Consider the following 22,565-nt stretch of genomic DNA (forward strand, 5'->3'; position numbering starts at 1 on the left):
TCTCCTTCCTTCTTATATCTACGTTGCTGATACCCATATGGACCACAACAACTGGATCTTTCCCCTCCCACTACAAATTCCTCTGTGGTCCAGATAAGATGAAATATATATTAAAATTAATTTATTTATTCCTTTTTAAATTGTTACGAATGTGACGCAACTCTGAGGGGCCGAAGGGTACAAAGTCGCCCCCTCCTTTTTGAGAATCGCAAGATCGCTATCAATTCGGGTCTGGGACCCAGGAAATGAGAGAGAGACATCCAGAATACACAAGGTTTGGAATGTGTCCTGGCCTCAGCGAAACGAAACCACTGATAACGGCTATTGTCTCTTGGAGATGGAATTGTGTATTGAGTACTGTACTATTCATTGAAACCCCTCAGGGGACAACCAGAGTGGGCTGGTTGAGGGATTGCATCATCCCAACCTGATTGACATCTGAGACCCCGTGAGTAAGGATAGAAGAGGGTCTGGGGAACAACCCCTTTAGACACACCAGGAGAAACGCTAGAAATCCTGTGACAGCGTTTAATAGTGACAGCCGGTGGGGGCTTGTGTGCCTGGGTTGGCGGGCTCACCACAGAAGAACAGCTTTAGCTAAAGGAGAGGCCACAAATGAAAGGCCACGACAACGAGACTCCTGACGGATCAAAATCATAAAGGTTGGAAAACCCGTAGCGGTAACTGTTCCCATTCTATTCCTATTTCTCTCTCTCTCCAACAAGGTGCAACACAGCGACAACCAAAAGACGGCAGCTTGTGGAACTGCAGTGAACTGTATATTTCCATTGGACAATATATTATCCCCTAGACAACGATAGAGCAATTTCTTATTATTATTATACCCGCCATTTGTTATTTTTAAGTCTATTTTACCAACACATCAATGCCTCTCTGCAGCCAAAAAGTACTTTCCACCACAACTCCACCAATCTTTGTCATCTATTTACTGATTCAAGTCATTTATTTATATTATGAAGAGCAAGGGTCCCAGTACCAATCCCTGTTGGACACCACTAGTCATAGACATCCAATCAACACTCTGCCATCACCCACTGTCTTCTACTTTTGAGCCAATTCTGGATCTAGTTATCAACATGCCCTGGATTCTATGGACCCTAATGGTGTTAGCTAGTCTCCCATCTGTCTGATCTCTCCCTTGGGTGTCAAGTATTTATAAAGGGGGTAAAAAAAAACTTAGTCTACACCTCCCAGTACATCTCTCAAGTGCTCGGTTTTCGTAAATCGTACACTGTTACTGTTAATAATTGAGAAGATGGGGAATAAGCTGTGGGGACTGTTTTGAGAGTTTTAAATTGGACAGTTATTTTAATAAACCTGAAAACAAGTAACAGAACATCAGAAATTTGTGAACTAAGAACATTTGGTGCATTTGTCCATTCAGATACACATTGCATTCTTACTCCATTTACAATCTCTAGTTCAGAATTTAAGGATTTTATTCTTCACTATTCACTTCTCCATGCAGAGGATGATGAGAGCATGGAATAAGCTGCCAGCAGAAATGGTAGATTGGGCTGAGCTGTATACTTAGAAGTTTGGATAGGTACATGGATGCAATTGGTTTGGAGAGATACAGTTTGGAATCAGGTAGGTGGATCTAGACCAGGGGTTTCCAAATGTCTTTTTATGACAAGAAGCCTCACCGTTAGCCAAGGGGTCAGGGGACCAGGTTGGGAACCCTTGGTCTAGAGAGAAGATCAGGTCATCCTAGAGTAGATGAGCCAAATGGTCTGCTTCTGTGCTGAAGTGCTCTACCACTATTAAACACACTATTTCTTCTGGACCTTAAAAGAGTATAATCTTAAATTTATAGTTCTATACCATTGAAATAGGCCTTTTAGCCCACTCATCCATGCTGCTCAAGTTTCCTACTTGAGCTAGTCCTACTTGCTGACATAAACTGTACTGGCTTCCTACTTAAGCTAGTATTTTACCAACATAAATAGTGCTAAAGATGGCATTTGCTTGGCTTCTCCTGTCAGGGCACTGAGTGCAATCAGAATCAGGTTTATTATCATCGGCATGTGTTGTGAAATTGCTTAATTTAGCAGCCGCAGTTCAATGCAATACATAACACAGAAGAAAAAATACAATAATAAGTAAATCAATTACAGTATACATATATTGACTAGATTAAAAATTATGCAAGAAACAGAATACATATTAAAAAAGTGAGGTAGCGTTCCTGGGTTCAATGTCCATTTAGGAATTGGATGGCAGAGGGGAAGAAGCTGTTCCTGAATCGTTTAGTGTGTGCCTTCAGACTTCTGTACCTCCTAACTGATGGTAACAGTGAGAAAAGGGTATGCCTTGGGTGCTGGGAGTCCTTAATAATGGACGCTATCTTTCTGAGACACCGCTCCTTGAAGATGTCCAGGGTATTTTGTAGGCCAGTACCCAAGATGAAGCCGACTAAACTTACAACTTCCTGCAGCTTCTTTTGGTCCTGTGCAGTACCATCCCCGCCATCCACCTCCCCAAACCAGACAGCAATGCAGTCTGTCAGAATGCTCTCCACAATACATCTATAGAAGTTTTTGAGTGTATTTGTTGACATACCAAATCAATTCAAACTCCTAACGAAGTAGGCACTGCCTTGCCTTCTTTATAACTGCATCGATATGTTGGGACCAGGTTAGGTCATCCAAGATCTTGACACCCAGGAACTTGAAACTGCTCACTCTCTCCACTTTGTCTTACCCTTCTTGAAATCCACAATCAGCTCTTTTGTCTTATTGACATCGAGTGCAAGGTTGTTGCTGCAACACCACTCCCGTACGGCCTCTCATCTCCACCTGAGATTCTACCAACAATGATTGAATCATCAGCAAATTTATAGATGATACTTGAGCTATGCCTAGCAACACAGTCATGGGTATAGAGAATGTAGAGCAGTGGGCTAAGTACACACCCCTGAGGTGCACCAGTGTTGATTGTCAGCAATCAGAACAAGATGTTGGTGAAATTGCATTTGGTTGCCCAAATTATATAAAGGATATCATTAAGCTCAAAACAATGCTGAGAAGATTAATAAGCATGTTACCTGCTCACGTTACAAGTAAAGAATGGATAGGTTTAAACTCTTTTCTGTGGAGTGTAGGAGACCAAGGAGTGAGCTTGTAGAAGTAAATAAAACGATAAGGGGCATAGATAATGTGAATGATCTTGGAGTTGGGAAGTCTAAAATTTGAGGTTTAAAATGAGATGGGTAAGTTTAAAGGGACCTTCCACTTGAGAGAGTAGAGAGAATGTGCTCCAAACAAGCCCCAAAATCTGGCCCTTTGCAACTGGATTCTTGACTTCATCACTGGGAGACCACGGTCTGTGTGGTTTGAAAATAATTCCTCTTCACTGACAATCAATACTGGTGCACCTTAAGGATGGGTGCTTAGCCAACTGCACTACTCTCACTACGTCCATGATTGTGGGGCTAGGCATAGCTCAAATGTAACCTGTAAATCTGCCCAGGATACACTATCGTTGGCAGAATTTCAGATGGTGACAAGGAAATGTACAGGGGCAGCTGGTTGAGTGGTGTCACAGCAAATTGTGGACTTCAGGAAAGAGAAGTCAGGGTAACACACACCAGTCCTCAGTGGATATATTTCATTAGGAGTCTGAAAATTGGTATGTCACAAAACACACTCAAATTTTGACAAATATACCAAATATACAACAATCGACAATTGTTGATTCAAGAGATTCAAGATTATTAGAGAATCATACTGTAATGTGGAAATCAGACTGGTGCAGTTCTAAGGGGCTACAAGGACAATATCTACTGTATGTCCATTTCTCCACTTACATTCAATGCTCCAATTTTCACAACGTCACTGATTCTTTGGATGCACATTTTTGACTTAAAGCTATATTTTGCAATAAAATCACACAACTGAGAGCCACTACAACCATGTAACATTACAACTACAAACTTCAATTAACAGAACATCTTCAAGGAAGCTATCCCTTTTGTACACAAATGGTTTTAGCATGGTTCAATAAATAGTAATACTTAGATTTCCCTTCATTCCCAACAGTAATCTTATTTGGATCAAACGGGATTGTAGCAAGTCAATTAGACAGAAACTCACCAGTACATGAAGCAGACAAGAAACTACGGATGCTGGAAACTTTAGAACAAAGAACAGCTGGAGAAACTCAACAGGTCAAACAGCATCCGCGGAGGCAAAAGGATAGTTGATGTTCAGGACTGAGACTCTGCATAAGGAGTGGATACCCAATATAGAGGTAAGACAGGTGATAGATGGGGTATGATTGGGCATTTGGACCCAGGTAGTGAAGTGCCACAAATCCAGACAATGGAGGAATGAAACAGTGGACCAAAGTCACAATATGCAGCACTGTGTTGAAAAGTAGCAGATGGACTTTGGAAGGTCTAACTTGAAAGAAGAGTACAAACTTAATAGCTGGATTCTTAGCAGTGTGACGGAACAATCAGGATCTTAGGGTCCACAGATGTTATATTAAGTGAATAAAGTTACCATGCCAGTTGATAGGGTGGTTAAGAAGGCATATGCTGTGCTGGCCTTCATTAGGATTAGAGTCAGAATTAAGAAAAGAATTGGAGTTCAAGAGCTGTGAGGCAATGGTGAAACTCTGTAAAACTGATTAGTCTACATTTAGAGTATTGTGTTCAGTTACAGTTGGGTAAATAAAAGGAGGATGTGGAAGCTTTAGAGAGGGTGCAAAGGAGATTTGGAAGGACACTGCCTGATTAGATAATGCCTTATGAGGGTAGGCTGAGTGAGCTCGGACTTTTCACTTTGGAGTGAAACAAGATGAGAGACGACTTCAAAGACGTGTAAACGATAAGCATAGATAGGTGGAAAGCCAGCACCTTTCTTCTAGGCTGGCAATGGTGAGTAGAGGAGAGTTTAGGGGAGATGTCAGAGGTAGGATTTTTATTTTTACAGTGAGGGTTAAGTGGCAAGTATTGCCAGGGGCTGTGGTTAAGACATTTAAAGCTCTTAGATACGCACATGAATGAAAGAAAAATGAAGGGCTCTGGGGAGGGTAGGGTTAGACTGACCATGGAGTAGATTAAAAAGTTGGCACAACTTCATGGGCTGAAGGGCCTATACTGTTCAACATCTTATAAAATATAAACAAAGGGAGAAAGAATCAAGGTGCACCAGGAGTGGGACAAGGGCATGGGGAGATGTGGATTACCCAAAATTGGAAATTTCAATGCAAGGAACTTCAATCACCTCTTTGCCTCTATAAATGTTTGCTTAACCAGCTGAGTTCCTCCAGCAGTTTTTCTGCCATAGTTGGTCATTCCATTTCAAAGTGCACTTAAAAGTGTCTAGTGTTTTAAAGTTTTCATTTTGCCTCCAAACACACATTGTACCTGCAAATCCAGTCAATTTTAAAGACACCACCCAACATTTTTGCATTCATCCCAGCTGGCAGCACCCAGTGTATTGGAGAGCCTCCATGGTGAGATTCCGATGAAAGTCTAGCAAATCCTGCAAGTAAATTTTATTAAAAAGTACACACAATTAACAGATGCTCTTCAAATATATATTTCATTCATGTGCATATTCATATATTTAATTTTCTATTTTATTTTATTGTTTATCGGAATGGAGGACGGTGACTAGTGGGGTGCCTTAGGGATCTGTTTTGGGCCCAATGTTGTTTGTAATATACATAAATGATCTGGATGATGAGGTGGTAAATTGGATTAGTAAATATGTCGATGATACTAAGGTAGGAGGTGTCGTGGATAATGAGGTGGGTTTTCAAAGCTTGCAGGGAGGTTTATGCCGGTTAGAAGAATGGGCTGAACGTTGGCAGATGGAGTTTAATGCTGAGAAGTGTGAGGTTCTACATTTTGGCAGGAATAATCCAAATAGAACATACAGGGTAAATGGTAGGGCATTGAGGAATGCAGTGGAACAGAGAGATCTAGGAATAACAGTGCATAGTTCCCTGAAGGTGGAGTCTCATGTAGATAGGATGGTGAAGAAGGCTTTTGGAACGCTGGCCTTTATAAATCAGAGCATTGAGTACAGAAGTTGGGATGTAATGTTGAAATTGTACAAGACATTGGTAAGGTCAAATTTGGAATATTGTGTACAGTTCTGGTCACCGAATTATAGGAAAGATATCAATAAATCAGAGAGAGTGCAGAGACGATTTACTAGGATGTTACCTGGGTTTCAGCACTTAAGTTACAGAGAAAGGTTGAACAAGTTAGGTCTCTATTCATTGGAGCGTAGAAGGTTGAGGGGGGAATTTGAACGAGGTATTTAAAACTTTGAGAGGGATAGATAGGGTTGACGTGAATAGGCTGTTTCCATTGAGAGTAGGGGAGATTCAAACGAGAGGACATGATTTGAGAGTTAGGGGGCAAAAGTTTAAGGGAAACACGAGGGGGTATTTCTTTACTCAGAGAGTGATAGCTGTGTGGAATGAACTTCCTGTAGAAGTAGTAGAGGCCAGTTCAGTTGTGTCATTTAAGGTAAAATTGGATAGGTATAGGGACAGGAAAGGGGTGGAGGGTTATGGGCTGAGTGCGGGTAGGTGGGACTAGGTGAGATTAAGAGTTCAGCACGGACTAGGAGGGCCGAGATGGCCTGTTTCCATGCTGTGATTGTTATATGGTTATATTTTCAGACTTTTTGATGAATTAAACACTGAGTGTTAAGTCAGAACAGTAACTTCAGTTTTATTCATTGAGCTTTAGCAAAACTGTCCGAATACTGCAAATATCAAATAGTTAATATTCAATTATAGGTTAAAAGTAATCGGGGATCAGGTTGGCGAACAGCGGTGGGGGAGGGATCTTGAGGGTGGAGAGGCTGCAAGTGGTGTCAGTAGCGCAGCTGTCGGCATGGTGCTGGGTGGGATGTGTGGGTCGGTGTGTGTGTGTGTGTGTGTGTGTGTGGTCAGTAGCGGGGTATATGATGAAGTCCCACAAAACTGAGGATTCCTGACAGTGAGTGGTGGGAGGGGCCCGTCATATGCCATAATCACACTTTCGAGGTGGCTCTGGAAGTCCAGCCCCAATAGCACAGGCTCGCACAGTTGAGGCATGACCAGTAGCGCAAAGTTCCGATATTCTGTGCCCTGCACCACCAATGTCGCTACACAACCCACCCAGATGTCTGTGGAATGCGACCCAGAAGCCATGGTGACTCTCTGGTTTACTGGCCGTGTCACGAGTCCGCAGCGTTGCACCGTGTCCGGGTCAATAAAAATTAAAAAAGATACCACCTTAAATATTTACAACTTTTACTGTCCAGGAAATGAACCACAATCTCATTTTGGTCCCATGTAGGAAATGAAGGAAGTGTATTTAACAGGGACATTTGAACACCTCCATATGCATAAATTCATGTTTGTCATTCAACCATACATGAAAACCTATAAATACAGCCATACTGAACAGCATAACTTTACATCATTACCCAAATTCCTTTTCCACAAAACTTAAATTACAGGGATCCATACACAGAGGTGCGGGGCTGGTGCATTCCCAAAAAAAAAGACTTCTATTCGTTTTCCTCATCCCATATAAATTCTGTAAGAGCAAGGGCTTTTTGGTAGTGATTTGTGAATAATTCTGTAGAGACAAGTTTCCATACCCAATTGTCTGAAATACGGGGATGGTCTATGTACAACAAAAGCAACATTACTCTATTTCCTCAAACTATCTTCTCACCCTGGAATTTTCCACTCTCTCGAACAGAGAATATCAGTATAACACTCCGAGCATCTCGGAATGCAGTGTTCAGCTTCTTCTCATTTACTGGCAATGTTGACCACACACCCTAAAAGTAAAACAAGGAAAAGGTTACTTCACTAACAACCACCCCAGAACAAGCAAGCCCCATGTTGTAGTGAATAAAAAGGCATCAGTGGCTATTTGGTGAAGGATTTCTTGGAGATGCTGAAGTGCTACTGGTGCTCAAATTGTGGACTATTGATCCCACTCCCCTGCCACAGAAGCATTAGAGAACTTCTCTCAGTTTCAGGTGCATCTTTTCTACTGTACATCCCATCAGCAACAAGGGCAAGGTGAGATTTTGTTTCTTCTTCATCCCCAAGTCTGCTAGTTTATTAAAGGTCCACTAAAGTCTAGTCAGTATAATCCTCTTATAACCAGGTCTATAAGATCACGTAATAGTATAGAGTCCACAATGACTACATCTATAGAAAACATATCCAGCTGCATCGCCTGTGAGATTGGCTGGAGTGGCAGCTAGACACACTAGAAGCATACAAAAGGGTGAGAGCAAAAGATTGAGAGAGGTGGTAATTTTGTTATTATCACAGTTTCAGATACAATGAACAAATCTGTTTTGCATGCTGCTGTCCATAAAGATCATTTCTAAGCAGAAGTACATTAAGGTAATACAAAGGGAAAACCATTAACAAAATGCAGGATATAGGATTATAATTAGCTACTGCAGAGTTTTTCATTCTGGTGTTTGTGGACCCCTTGGTTAATGGTAGTGGTCCATGGTATAAAAAAGGTTGGGAACCCCTGAGCTACAGAGAAAGTATAATGCAAGTAGTCAAAGAGCAAGGGCCATGACAAGGTAGATTGCAAGGTCAAAAGTCACAATAGAAACCACCACTAGGCCTGGTAGGACTTGTTCTCAACAATTTGCCCCTTTTGCCCAATGGACAGGAGGTGAAGAGAGAATGCACAGTGTAGGAAGGGACTTAGTGTGGCAATGGTTAAAACCAGAGAACACATTTTTAAGATGAGTAGAGGAAAGTTTAGGAGAGATATCACAATGCACTCCCAGGATGGTGGTAGAGCATACAGATTACAGATATTTAAGAAAATCTTAGACAGGCTTTGAAGGAAAAATAGAAAGCTACATAGGACGGAAGGCTTAAAAGATCAGCATAACACTGTGGGTCAAAGGACCTGTACTGTGCTGTAATGTTTTATGTTCAAAATTACAAGTAAATCAAAAAGAAAGGGTAACTAGGCAGAGAATAGTTTCCAAAAAAAATCGTTGCTGTCATCCATGTGTGGAACCACAGGAGATGGGCAAGGTCATAAATGAATGCATTCCATCCGTATTTACTGTAGAGGACATGGATGCGAAGGAATTTAGGGAAATGAATTATGATTCTTAGAACATATCAACAATACTAATGAGGCAGCTCTGATGATCTTCAAGAATGGTAAAGTGGATAAATCAATTCCATAAGGTCTAATCAAGTGTATTTTAAGACATTGAAGGAAGCTAGTAAAGAAATTGAAGGGTCCCTGACAGATAGTCACAAGTGAGATAATAGAAGACCGAAGGGTGTTTAATGTTGTAGCCCTTTTTAAAATAAAGGCACTAAAACAAGCAAGGGACCAAAGAACCTAACCTGAGCAGTGGGAAAGATAGCAGAGGGGATTCTGCAGGACAGGATCTACCAGTATTTGGGGAAAAAATGGACTAATTAGGGTAGTCAGCCTGGCTTTGTGCATGGTAACAGTCTCATAAATTTGACTGTTTATTTCGAAGTGGGGACTAAGAGGATTGATGGGGTAGGAAAGTAGACATTGCCTACAAAGTAGTATTAAGTTAATAAAATGGAAACAGCAACATGTACCAAGCAATGTATAGTTAAGGTACTTTCATAAAACTAGTTCTATACCTTAGCCTTTGCCAGAGATACATTCTCATGGTTATTGCTTTTTATGAGGAAAAATCGTGCATCTCGAAGAACATACTTCAGTTTACTAGTTTGATCTGAAAAACAAATGTAAAATTAGTTGAAAACTGCAAATAATACAAATAAACTATCCACAATGCATTTTTTTGGTTTATCATTTCAGCAGCTTTGTACCAAGTACACAAACATTCAGGTAACAAATAGTAGTAAAAGTTCAGGGCAACTAATCGAGCAAGTCTCTATCTCTAAGCTTGAGTCATAACTGTTAGCTGACAAATATTGCCTAAAAGTCCAAAGGAAAAATTGGATAATCCCATTGAAATTCCAGTACATAAAAGCAAACTGAAAGTATGCCTGTTAGCTCACCAATGACATACACACTTAATGGATACAGCATGTAATAAACCCTTCAGCTCTTCGAGCCATGCTGCCCATCTACACGCAAATGCGTGCATACACATACAAAATAAACATACCACTCTTTCAAATATACAGAGGCTCAATGAGGCAAACTCGTTCCCTGTGGTGTCTTCCAATGACATTGACCACCCAATTAGAAAGTGAAGCTTCTCATTGCTACATTAGGAAACAAAAGGCAGAGGAACACTGAACACATCCTACATGACGAATATGTGTGCTTAATATTGACAAAAAACATAGCTGTCTGACTCTTGATTTTGCTGAAGATGTGCAAAACCGCAATGTAATACACAATGCTAGAGGAACTCAGCAGGTCGGGGGCATCTATGGAGAGGAAAAAAACCTTTGACATTTCAGGCTGAGGAAGTGTAGTGGTTGTACAGAACTACAGTTATTTAGTGAAATCAAGAAATGTGTTTGATCAGGTCAAATTGAACATTTAATACAATGCCCTTTTAGAATTATCCCAGAGAACAGATTAAAAAAAAAACTTTTCCTACTAGCAATGCAATCAAAAGCATTCTTCAGTGCAGAAGCCAGTATTAACTGCAGAGAAATAAAACCATCTTGCAGCACATCCCACTCCCCAGGTGGCACTGAATACTGAAGAAATTAATATGACATACAATTCAGTAACGTTTCCAAATTGCTCCTAGCAAATATAAATGCAAAAGTCCTGTATCAAGCTTGAACTAGTTTAATCAACTATTTTACCTAATAAGTTAAAGAGAAATAACACTTACACTTCCTGAATTAACATGTTAAATACCTTTGCTTCCTTATAAACATAAACAGAAATAAATAATGCATTACGTGCAAGTATGAACCAAAAATTGCTCATCAATTCAATCAATAACAACATTCAGGCTGTACCAATTAAGCTTGGACCACAGAACTGTACAGCACAGTTCAGGCCCTTTGGCTCAGTGTTGTTCCGACCTGTTAATTTATGACAGGTGATTGATAAGTTCGTGGCCTAAGGTAGAAGGAGTCAATTTTAGAAAACCTAGCACAACATAGTCCCTCCTAAATTTATACACTTAGTCCAGCAGATCTTGGACCTCCAGAAAGTATCCACAGCAGGGGTGATTGATAAGTTTGTGACCTAAGGTAGAAGGAGATGAGTTATTAACTTCCAAACTTTCTGCATAATCACTCAAAGAGTTGATGTGCATGTAACGAGAGCCGTATAACTCATCTCCTTCTACAGTAGGCCACAAACTTATCAATCACCCCTGCTGTGTACACTTTCTGGAGGTCCAAGATCCGAATACTCCATTACTGCTGGACTAAGTGTGTAATTGCAGGAGGGCACTATGTTGAAAAATAAATGTGCTAGGTTTTCTAAAATGGACTCCTTCTACCTTAGGCCACAAACATATCAATCACCCCTCGTACTCCCACTATCAATCTAACTCTTCCCTCCTGCATAACCCTCCAATTTTCTTTAATCTATGTGACAATCTAAGAGTCTCTTAAAAGTCTCTTAAATGTCTCTAATGTTTCAGCATCTACCACTTCCAGCAGTGTGTTTCAGATACTTACCACTCTGTAAAAAATCTGTCCAACATCTGCCTTGAACTTCCTTCCAACTCAACTGAAAATTGAAAAATTCTGGTATTCACCATTGCTGTCCTGGGAAAAAGGTACTGACTCTATATCTGATATAATACATACCTCTATTGTTACCTCTCATCCTCCACTCCAAAGAGAAGAGTGATAGCTTGCTTAACTTTTCCTATGATATACTCTAATCCAGCCATCCTGGTAAATCTCCTTTCCACCTTCTCTAATGCTATCCTTCCTATTCACTGGCACAGCAACTTATAAGGTACTTATAAGTCTGCTCTTGCTCTTCCAGACTAAAAGTCCTGGATTTCACCTTTATGCCATTTTTTTTTAACCTAACTGCAAGGGTAAAAAGTTCCTGATGGATGGGTGGGAATGAGTGAGTGATGACACACAAACAGTAGCCAGGATGTTGGACATACACTTCAAATATGGAGTATTTTATTATGCAGGCAGATTGGGAAAATCAGGTTGATGCTGGATCCTAAGAGGAAATTTGTAGAATGCCTACGATGCGGCATTTTAGAGCAGCTTGTGATTAAGCACACCAAGAGAAAGACAATTATGGATTGGGTGTTGTGTAATGAGACAAATTTGATTAGGAAGCTTAAGGTAAAGGACCCTTGGTAGGCAGTGATCATAACTTCCCCCCAGCAGTTTGAGAGGAAGAGGTAAAGTCAGATGTATCAATCAAATGGAGTAAAGGAAATTAGAGGCATAAGCAGAGAGCTGGGCAAAATTGATTGGAAAGGGACAAACAGGGATGATGACAGAGCAGCAATGGCTAGAATTTCTGGGGACAATTCAGAAGGCGCTGGATAGATAACGCCTAAAGATGAAGAAGTATTCTAAAGGGAGGACGAGGCAACCGTGGTTGACAAGGGAAGTCAAAGGCAGCATCAAGCAAAAGAGAGGGCATATAATATAACAAAAATTAGAGATGTTAGAGGATTGGGCAGCTTTAAAAAAAACAAAAGGCACCTAAAGAAACCATAGTGAGAGACAAGATGAAAAATGAAGGTAGATAATCAAAAATATTAAACAGGATACCAAAAGTATTTTTTTCAGATTTATAAAGTGCAAAATAGAGGTAAGATAGGACATTAGACTACTGGAAAATGACATTGGAGAGGTAGTAAATGTGGACGAAGAAATAGTAGACGAACTTAAGTATTTTGTGTCAGTCTTCACAGTGGAAGACACTAGCAGTACACCAAAAGTTCATGATTGTTGGGGAAGTAGACATGAATGTAATTACTATTAGTAAGCAGAAGGTGCTTGGGAACCTGAAAAGTCTAAAGGTAGATGGAACAAAAGGACTACACCCCAAGGTACAGAAAGAGATAACTGAAGAGGTTGTCATTTAATGATCATTCAAGAGTCACTAGATTCTAGAATGGTTTCAGAAGGCTGGAATATTGCAAATGTCACTCCATTCTTTAAGGGGGGGAGGGGGGAAGGGAGGCAGAAGAAAGGAAATTATTGACCTGAAGTCAAGCTAATTGTGGTTGGGAAGATGTCTGAAGTCCATTATTAAGGATGAGGTTTCCAGAAAATCAGAAGTACATGACTTCCCCAACAAATCTGTTGGAATTCTTTGAAAAAATAGCAGGTAGGATAGACAAAGGAGATTCAGGGGATGTTGCTTACTTGTATTTTCAGAAGGCCATTCACCAGGTGCCGCATGTGAGTCTACTTAGCAAGTTAAGAGCCCATAGTACTACAGGAAAGGTACTTGCATGGATAGAAGATTAGCTGATTGGTAGGAGACAAAGAGTCAGAATAGAGAGGCCTATTCTGGCTGCCAGTGACAAGTGGTGTTCCACAGGGGTCGTTATTGGGACCGCTTCTTTTTATGTTATATATGAATGAATTGGATGACAGAATTAATGGCTTTGTGGCCAAGTTTGCAGACGATACAAAGACAGGTAGTGTTGAGGAAGCAGAGAATCTGCCGAAGAACAGACAGATTGGGAGAATGGGTAACAAAATGACAGATGGAATATAGAGTAGGGAAGTGTATGGTCATGAACTTTAATGGAAGGAATAAAGGCGTAGACCATCACAGGAGCAACGGGACTTGGGACTCCATGTGTAGGATTCCCTAAAGGTTAAATTGCAGATTGAGTCAGTGTTAAGGAAGGCAAATGCAATGTTTGCGTTCATTTCTTGAGAACCAGAATACAAGAGCAAGGATCTGATGCTGAGGCTTTCTTCACAAGGCATTGGTCAGACCACACTTTAGTACTGTCAGCAGTTTTGGAACCTTTATCTGAGGTATGCTGGCATTGGAAAGAGTCCATAGGAGGTGCACAAGAATGACTCCGGGAATGTAAGAGATAACATACAAGGAGTGTTTAATGGCTCTGGCCTGTATGCACTGGAGTTTAGAAGAATTATTGGGAAGGTGGAAATCTCACTGAAACCTACTGAACGTTGAAAGGCCTAGATAGAGTAGATGTGGAGATGATGTTTCCTGTAGTGGAGGAGTCCAGGACCAGAAGGCACATCCTCAGAATAGAGGGATGTCATTCATAACAGATGAGCAATTTCTTTAGCCAGAGATGGTGAATCTGTGGAATTCATTTCCATGGACAGCTGTAGGAGGCTAAGTCAATAAGCATATTTAAAATGGAGGTTGATAGGTTCTTGTTAGTTAGGGTGTTAAAGATTACGGGGTGAAGGCAGGAGAATGGGTTAAGAGGGATAAAGGAATAATAAATCAGCCATGATGGAAAGATAGAGCAGAATCAATGGGCCGAGTGGCCTAAGGTCTTATGGTTTTATCTTCAAGTTGAAATGCTATAAGTAAAAGTGTGAATACATGTTGAGTAGCAAGCAGTTGAACATACAGCAGGAAATGATTGGTTGCTGCCAACTGGAAAGAATGGCCTGTAAGATTGTGCATGACAGACTTCCCACAATACAAAATGGAAGGTAAACATGTGGCTACAGTCAGATCAAGGCTTTAACATGAGGAAAAATTATTTCAACATTAGTAATCGTCTTTGAAAGAAGGAATGAACTACAGGGTGACACCTTTGTGATCTGACTGGTGCTGGACTTGAAGGAATCACCAACAACCAGGTCCCTCTGAGCAGAAGAACTATTAAGTACAGGCATTTTCTGGGTCAGAGGCATTTCGAGAGTTGCCTATAACTCATGCTTTCCTTAAGTCAGACTTGCTATTGGCTCAAATGGCAAAAGTTGCACTGATGGGATACAAATTAGTACAATCTTGTTAATTTTAAAACCTTACTGAGAATCAGTTAAATAGTACAGATCCATGTACAGACTGAAAACATGCTGAGCACCAAGAGATGCCAAACTAGAGAGGTTAAACCTGCAAAACATGCTGGACATCGGAAGATGCCGGACATAAGTTTAAATCTGCACAGTAAACCTACAAAACATGTTGGACCCCAGCATAGAGCTTAATTCTGCACAAGAAACATGCAAAGCATGCTGGACCCCAGGAGACGCCAGATTAGTGTTTTATGATGCACAGTAAATTGAAAGAAATGTTTGTTGTATTTCAGCATCCTGCCAACTGTGCGTCCCATTTAAGGAAATTAAAATATAATGCATTTAAATAAAGTTAAAAGCTTTGGTAAAATGCTTCAAAACAAAATAAATTCAAGTTGATTCTACTTCCAATAGAATCTAAGGGCTGTTGTAAATAGCATTACGTGGAAAATGTATTTCTCTCCAGCGTTCTCCACTGCTAGCTAAAGAAACAAACAGGATTTTAACTCTGACCTACCGAAGTGTTTAAAAATTTTTTCCGTACTTTTCACTTGGAATCCTACTCCAGGAGTAATTGTCCAAATTTACACAAAGTTACAATGCTACATAATTTCTCAATTCTCTCCCCCCAACTAAAAGTCAAAATCATCATTGAGACCACAAATTGACATATTTACATTGCATAATCATTCCCAGAGCAGCTCACTGCGCCAAAGGATCCTAGGCTCAGAGGAACAAAATGTTTAAGAAAAACAATTTCAAGCAGCTGAGTCAATAATGAACTGTGCAGAATGTGTAGTAGATGTGATTTAAAGCTAACAAAATATATATCAGAACAGAATTAAGCAAATGGAAAGAAAATCTGCAGTTTACTTTGAAATACATAAGCTTCCCCAGCAAATTACACCTCAGCTGAAGTATCAATCAAAAAATACAGAACGTTAAATCTGGACAGCCAAGGTTGCCTCAGAATTGCTGCTATGACAATAAAATTATCAAACAAGTTCATTCAAATTTAATAATATTCCCTTTTACCATTAGTGTAAATATTTTTCAGGTGAAACTTTTTATAAATTATGGAGCACTGAAGCTTTAAGCTAATAAAGGCAGACAATATTTATTTTGGAGCTTAAGAGTATTAAGTGCACACTCAAAATAACAGTGGCTTTTCAAGCTGTTCAACAGCACTCCGAGAGTGTGCTACCTTATGTTAACCTCCAACCTATTTGATTCCATACCTTTACGTACTGCACGCACAGATGATGACAGCTTCTCATGTTTCTTCTCAGATCCTGCATTACAGTATACAAAACCCATTAGACCCTTGTTATTTAAACTCCAAGCACAACAAGTTCCAAATGAAACACAAAACATACCTGCATATGAATCGGATGCTGAACTTTCACTCCTATCAAATACAATTGGAGAAATGTCTCTAGATCGCTTTTTCTTCTCCTTTTTATCTGTCTCATTGTCTGAAGAAAATTTAATTTGTAACAATTCTATTTAATTACACTCTGGAAATAATTGAGATTGCAGTAAGAATGATGGGGGTTGAAAATTTCAGTATATTTAGTCTGAACCAGCTGAAGGTTGTTATACAGCAGTATGAGTGTAACTGAACCATATTGTTCTGGGATCCATTCTCTGCTATCAAGCACATATGAAGCAACATCATAATTTTGTAAAAGTACAGTTGAATCCAGATAAGTGATCTGAAGCAAAATTGTACACTCAGAAATAATTTATCAACCTTTGCAACACCTGTGGAATGTCCTCAAGTTGAAAAGATCAATGATAAATGTTATCAATATTTTATCAATAATTTTTTTTAATAGTGTGAAAAACAGCACTGCTTGTAGAATAGAATGGAAGCATGCCTCATTCTCGATCCTTTGAGTGTTAAATATGGTTCCAGGGTCAATTTAATAATTGCTACCCAGGCACTGTTCTGTAAAATTTCCCCAACATCTTTTGCTCTCGTACCAAAGAACAATTAACATGAAAGTTCACCATCCACTACAATGCAAGGAACATCTTTGATCTCATTCTCTGTGGGCATTCAACCACAACACAAAACCATCTTATTATAATGGGAGGCATGTGGAAAAGGCATTGAACTTACATACCAATAAGTTGTGGTAAACTATGTATACCTGTCTGGACACGCCCCTCTGCTGACTGCTCCTGTGGCTCCTCCCATAGACCCCTGTATAAAGGCGATTGGAGGCACTGCTCCCCCCTCAGTCTCCGAGATGCCGTGCTCCGTTTTGCTGCTAATAAAAGCCTATTGTTCGCCTCCCGTCTCCAAGAGTTATTGATGGTGCATCATAAGTATTCAGATGAAGCATCTAGATGGAGCTAGGTAGAGGGAGCTATACCTTTCAATGTTCATGCCAATACTCCGTGGGCAATATAAAAATCATTCCATTCCCAATTCTCACAACTGGACTAACACCGATTTATACAAATCTTTTAGAATTGACACAAGAGCTAATACCTTACAGAAAAATATTCAGATTATTTGACTTTACACCCAAAATTTATCTTTTAATCAGGAATTCGACTTGGACATTACTCACTAATCTGAAGTCAACTGTACTGCAGACTGAGGATGTAAAATTTGGCCACAATTAATACTGGATCAGCAGTGCTCTACATTCAGTCACCAAGCAGCATAGCCACTTAGCTAGAAATCTTAACAAGTGCATTAGAGTCAAATATACCTTTTCATTAGAAATTCACTGCAACTCACATTTAATTCTAGCATTCCTATAGCCTTTTTTTCCCTTTGATATGGTGTATTTTCAAGTATGTCAGAATTTTCAACTTTCTGCCTATGCATGTATGTCTAAAAGAAGGTATTTGTCTCTACCACTAGAGCTGAGTGTTTAACTACTTTTTAAAGTGGCCCAACATAAAAAACAGCATGTCATTACAGTAGGAAGTGAAGTATTTAACAATGTGATGGAATTAAAGGTTAAAGGTAATTATGCAAAACTATGACATTCCTGAATGTGAGGATTCTATAATTTTGAAAAAGAAACAAACACCTTTAAAGGAATAGGGGAAAATGGCTGGAAGGAAAATGAAGAAATATTGCCAATATCTAAAATAGTGTAACTTAGATGGCTTAATTAAGAAATCAAATCTGATAGCTTGCTGGTGAAATTTAATGAATCATTTAGAGAGGCTACTGTAACCCAGTCAAATTTTTATTTTTGTGACTTCTCAATTCGTAAAAAAAATTCCATTTCATATCATTGTGAAGCTACCCCAAGTGTGTGCATCTGTGTATCTTAAATTTAAAGCGACCAACTTTATCTGTAGCCTTGACTACTACTATGGTACCAATGTAGAGCTATGATCTGTATAGCCAGAATAAAATTTTCAACCCCCTAAAATCATTACACATTTGATAAATCCTCATCATTTGCCTATCTAATAATATCCCTTTGGTTTTTGTCTGCTAACTGCCTACCACTAATTTTGAATGTTTTGTAGTCTAACGCAGTGGGCGAGGAATTAAACTTAAAATATTGAAGGGTTCACAATTTAACAGCACAGAAAAAGATTATTTAAGTGAATTATATAGATCAGAAAGTGGATTATGTTGAAAGACAGCTGTACTACAACTTTAATTTTCCCCCAGATCGGTTTACAACTGTCTACTCTTTTCTCTATTTCAAATAATCCCCATTCATATGGTTACATGAACATGTCAAGTACAACACAAAGCATAGCTATTATAAAATCAAACTGGAATAATTTCTGGGGAGGGGGGAATTAATGCCAGGTGGCCTCCAATTCCCAACCACATAGAACACCAGTAAAAAGGTACTTGAAACTAAAAGTCTAACTTACAAAGTTAAAATAAATAGTTATGGTCTTCTTGCTGTTTGAAAAAGTGTTGCATGATGATTCAGAAGCATAGGTGAATTTGGCACATTATTAATCAGACACTTAAACCAAACATTGTTCACTAAATTGCCACTGTAACATTTCTTGCTATCCTTTTTGCAAATACATACTGCAGGAAACTTGCCACTCTCCCAAAACACTTCAGTTAAAATGCATAAACATTCAATTACTCAGTAATAATCTAAATACGTACAGTTAAATTTGTGCTGGATGATTTATCCTGATATAACTGTCCAGTACTCTAGATCAGAATATTTGACCAGCTTACTGATCGAGAGTATTAACACAGTAATTCTTCACTCTTAGAACATCAGGCTAGTTAAATGCTAAAATGCCCAAACACAACAGACTAATAGTATCAAAACAGCAAAATAGTAAACCATTCACTTTGATGTTATTACATATCACTTTTAGTATACAGATGTCCCCCGCTTCATGAAAGTTCACTGTACTCCACTTCGCTTTTATGAAAGACATTAGTACCTGTTTTCGCTAAATGAAAGAAATCAGAAGAGGATTTTCGCTTTTACAAAAAAAGGCGCCCACTTTAAACTTGTGTTTACCCGGAGAAAGACTACCATGACTGTGAAGCCTTGCGCGGGCAGGTGTGTGCGCATGCACGTACGTGCTGATTTTTTTCTACAAATCAGTTTTGGCTAAATCTTCCTGATTCAGGTAAGTGAAACTACGTTGTACATACATTTCTATTTTATATAGGCTGTGTGTTTATCATATCATTCCTGCTTTTACTATATGTTAAGTGTTATTTTAGGTTTTATGTGTTATTTGGTATGATTTGGTAGGTTATTTTTTGGGTCTGGGAACACTCAAAAATTTTTCCCATATAAATTGATGGTAATTGCTTCTTTGCTTTACACCATTTCGGCTTACGAAAGGTTTCTTAGGAATGCTCCACTTTTGGATAGCGGGGGAAACCTGTATTAGATATGAACAGTGGTTTATACAAATGGTAAAGGAAGTAGTTTATACACTGGATTTCATAATATATTTTTGTCATTGCATTCATATTGGAAAAGTATATTATCTTATAAGTGACTAGAATACGATAAAGTTACTAAACAGAATTTACCTGACGCATCAGAAAGAGAAGCAGATCTGGTGGCAGACTCTCCTTCAGAAAATGAGGCAGATTCTGACTGAGAGTCACTGGCTTCACTCCTTGTATCATAATCCTGCTCATGGCCTTCCTCCTTGCCTTCTCTGGGATCTCTTTCTCTGAAATCATCTTGTTCACACATATCCTGCTCATATTCTTCTTCTACTTCCTCCTCCTCCTCTCCCTCCTTCTCTTCCTCAGGATCATCTTCGGCTCTAATCTCATCTACAGCTTCATCTTGATTGTCATGGTCTTCAGAAGAAGCATTGCCATCAGAATCAATCTCAACTTCTGACTGATAATCAGAATGAGTCTCCTCCTTAGAAGAATGGCCTGATCGATGCATTTTAACACCCTCTTCGATATTCCTCAAAGCCTTCTGCATTTAAAAAATAGAATTTTGGTTAAATAGGCATCTTCATATTAAAGCATGAGCAAACACAAATTATGTATCTATGCAGATTAAGTATTAATCATCAGTATATTACTTTCAAATACAAATTGATTAAAGTTGTCAAATACTGCAGAACTGAAAATATCGGTTTGGAAGCATTAAGACAGAGGAAAATTAATCAAATGAATGTTAAAGATCACAATCCTTTAAATATTCTTTCAATTTTTCTCCTTGGTTCAACCAAAGTCAACATGCACTTTGAAGTCTTTATCACTGACTATTTCACGTGTATAACAAGAGATGTTATACAAGAGATGTGTAACATGGTGGATTTATGTCTCTATCAAAGGAGGTTAAGATGCTCCTTCCCTTCACTAGCTTGCAAGTCACCCATGGGCAAGGAGTAGAACCAGCTTAGGACCCCACCCCACCCCGATTAGGGTCACATGAAGCCTTGGGAGCAAGTGGCGGATGTTTGTATGAGCAGCTGATGCACATCACAAGTGCTAGTTGTGTGACCACTGATGCCACACAATCTTTGAAGAGTGCTAATAATGGCAGGGGTCACCATACAGCATGGCACGAAATAATGACGATGGTACAAAAGAGAGACCCCATGAAAAAAAAAGGGGGGGAAATACCTGAAAATTGAGCAAAGCTAGTTCAGTAAGGGTGGGCAAAGAACCCATCTAATTCTCTATTATGCATTTTTTATTGGATTTACTTGGCTCCTTCCACCATTGAATGGGTAGAAAGGTCGCTCAAACACTGAAAGGGTGTATCACCCAGTAGGTGGGACTGGGGTGGCAAGGCACATGCATTGCAATGGTCCTATGTTTCTAAAAGTATTAAAAAGTTCTAAGAGTAAACCTAGCAATTATAGGCCTGTAAGTTTGACATTAGTGGTGGGTAAATTAATGGAAAGTATCCTTAGAGATGGTAAATATAATTATCTGGATAGACAGGGTCTGTTTAGGAACAGTCAACATGGATTTGTGTGTGGAAGGTCAAAATCTTATTGAATTTCTTGAAGAGGTCACCAGGAAAATTGACATGGGTAAAGCAGTGGATGTTGTCTATATGGACTTCAGTAAGGCCTTTGACAAGGTTCTGCACAGAAGGTTAGATAAGAAGATTCAATCGTTAGGTATTAACATTGAAGTAGTAAAATAGATTCAACAGTGGCTGGATGGGAGATGCCAGAGAGTAGTGGTGGATAACTGTTTGTCAGGTTGGAGGCCAGTGACTAGTGATGAGCCTCAGGGATCTGTACTGGGTCCAATGTTGTTTATCATATACATTAATGATCTGGATGATGGGGTGGTAAATTGGATTAGTAAGTATGCAGATGATACTAAAATAGGTGGTGTTGTGGATAATGAAGTAGGTTTTCAAAGCTTGCAGAGAGATTTAGGCCAGTTAGAAGTGTGGGTTGAGAGTTGGCAGATGGAGTTTAATGCTGATAAGTGTGAGGTGCTACATTTTGGTAGGACTAATCAAAATAGGACATACATGGTAAATGGTAGGGCATTGAGGAATGCAGTAGAAAAGAATGATCTGGGAATAATGGTGTATAGTTCCCCAAAGGTGGACTCTCATGTGGATAGGGTGGTGAAGAAAGCTTTTGGTATGCTGGCCTTTATAAATCAGAGCATTGAGTATAGGAGTTGGAATGTAATGTTAAAATTGTATAAGGCATTGGTGAGGCCAAATTTGGAGTATTGTGTACTCTGGAGTATTCTGCTCACCGAACTTTAGGAAAGATGTCAACAAGTTAGAGAGAGTATAGAGGAGATTTACTAGAATGTTACCTGGGTTTCAGCACTTAAGTTATAGAGAAAGGTTGAACATGTTAGGTCTTTATTCTTTGGAGCATAGAAGGTTGAGGGAGGACTTGATAGAGGTATTTAAAATTATGAGGGGGATAGATAGAGTTGACGTGGATAGGCTTTTTCCATTGAGAGTACGGGAGATTCAAACATGAGTTGAGAGTTAACGGGCAAAAGTTTAGGGGTAACACGAGGGGGAATTTCTTTACTCAGAGAGTGGTAGCTGTGTGGAACGAGCTTCCAGTAGAAGTGGTAGAGGTAGAGTGGTTCGATTTTGTCATTAAAAAAAAATTGGATAGGTATATGGACAGGAAAGGAATGGAGGGTTATGGGCTGAGTGCAGGTCAGTGGGATTAGGTGAGAGTAAACATTCGGCACGGACTAGAAGGGC

The 22,565-nt window shown here is 39.4% G+C and overlaps 1 protein-coding gene across 3 annotated transcripts in view; it reads right to left on the reverse strand.

The window, feature by feature from the left end:
* The window catches only part of ythdc1 (YTH N6-methyladenosine RNA binding protein C1), a 97,827-nt gene that overhangs the window by 29,893 nt on the left and 45,369 nt on the right, over positions 1–22,565 (reverse strand). For 2 of the 3 annotated variants that reach the window (XM_059969284.1, XM_059969282.1), the window contains 6 exons: positions 19,925–20,330; positions 16,290–16,388; positions 16,152–16,205; positions 9,661–9,755; positions 7,715–7,823; positions 5,396–5,513 (listed from right to left, as the gene is read on the reverse strand). In XM_059969284.1, coding sequence (XP_059825267.1) covers positions 5,396–5,513; positions 7,715–7,823; positions 9,661–9,755; positions 16,152–16,205; positions 16,290–16,388; positions 19,925–20,330 — 881 coding nt within the window. The remainder of the gene's footprint in view (positions 1–5,395; positions 5,514–7,714; positions 7,824–9,660; positions 9,756–16,151; positions 16,206–16,289; positions 16,389–19,924; positions 20,331–22,565) is intronic. The other variant, XM_059969283.1, reaches the window with a different exon arrangement.

This window comes from Hypanus sabinus, chromosome 5, assembly GCF_030144855.1.
Source record: "Hypanus sabinus isolate sHypSab1 chromosome 5, sHypSab1.hap1, whole genome shotgun sequence".
Taxonomy (NCBI): Eukaryota; Metazoa; Chordata; class Chondrichthyes; order Myliobatiformes; family Dasyatidae; genus Hypanus; species Hypanus sabinus.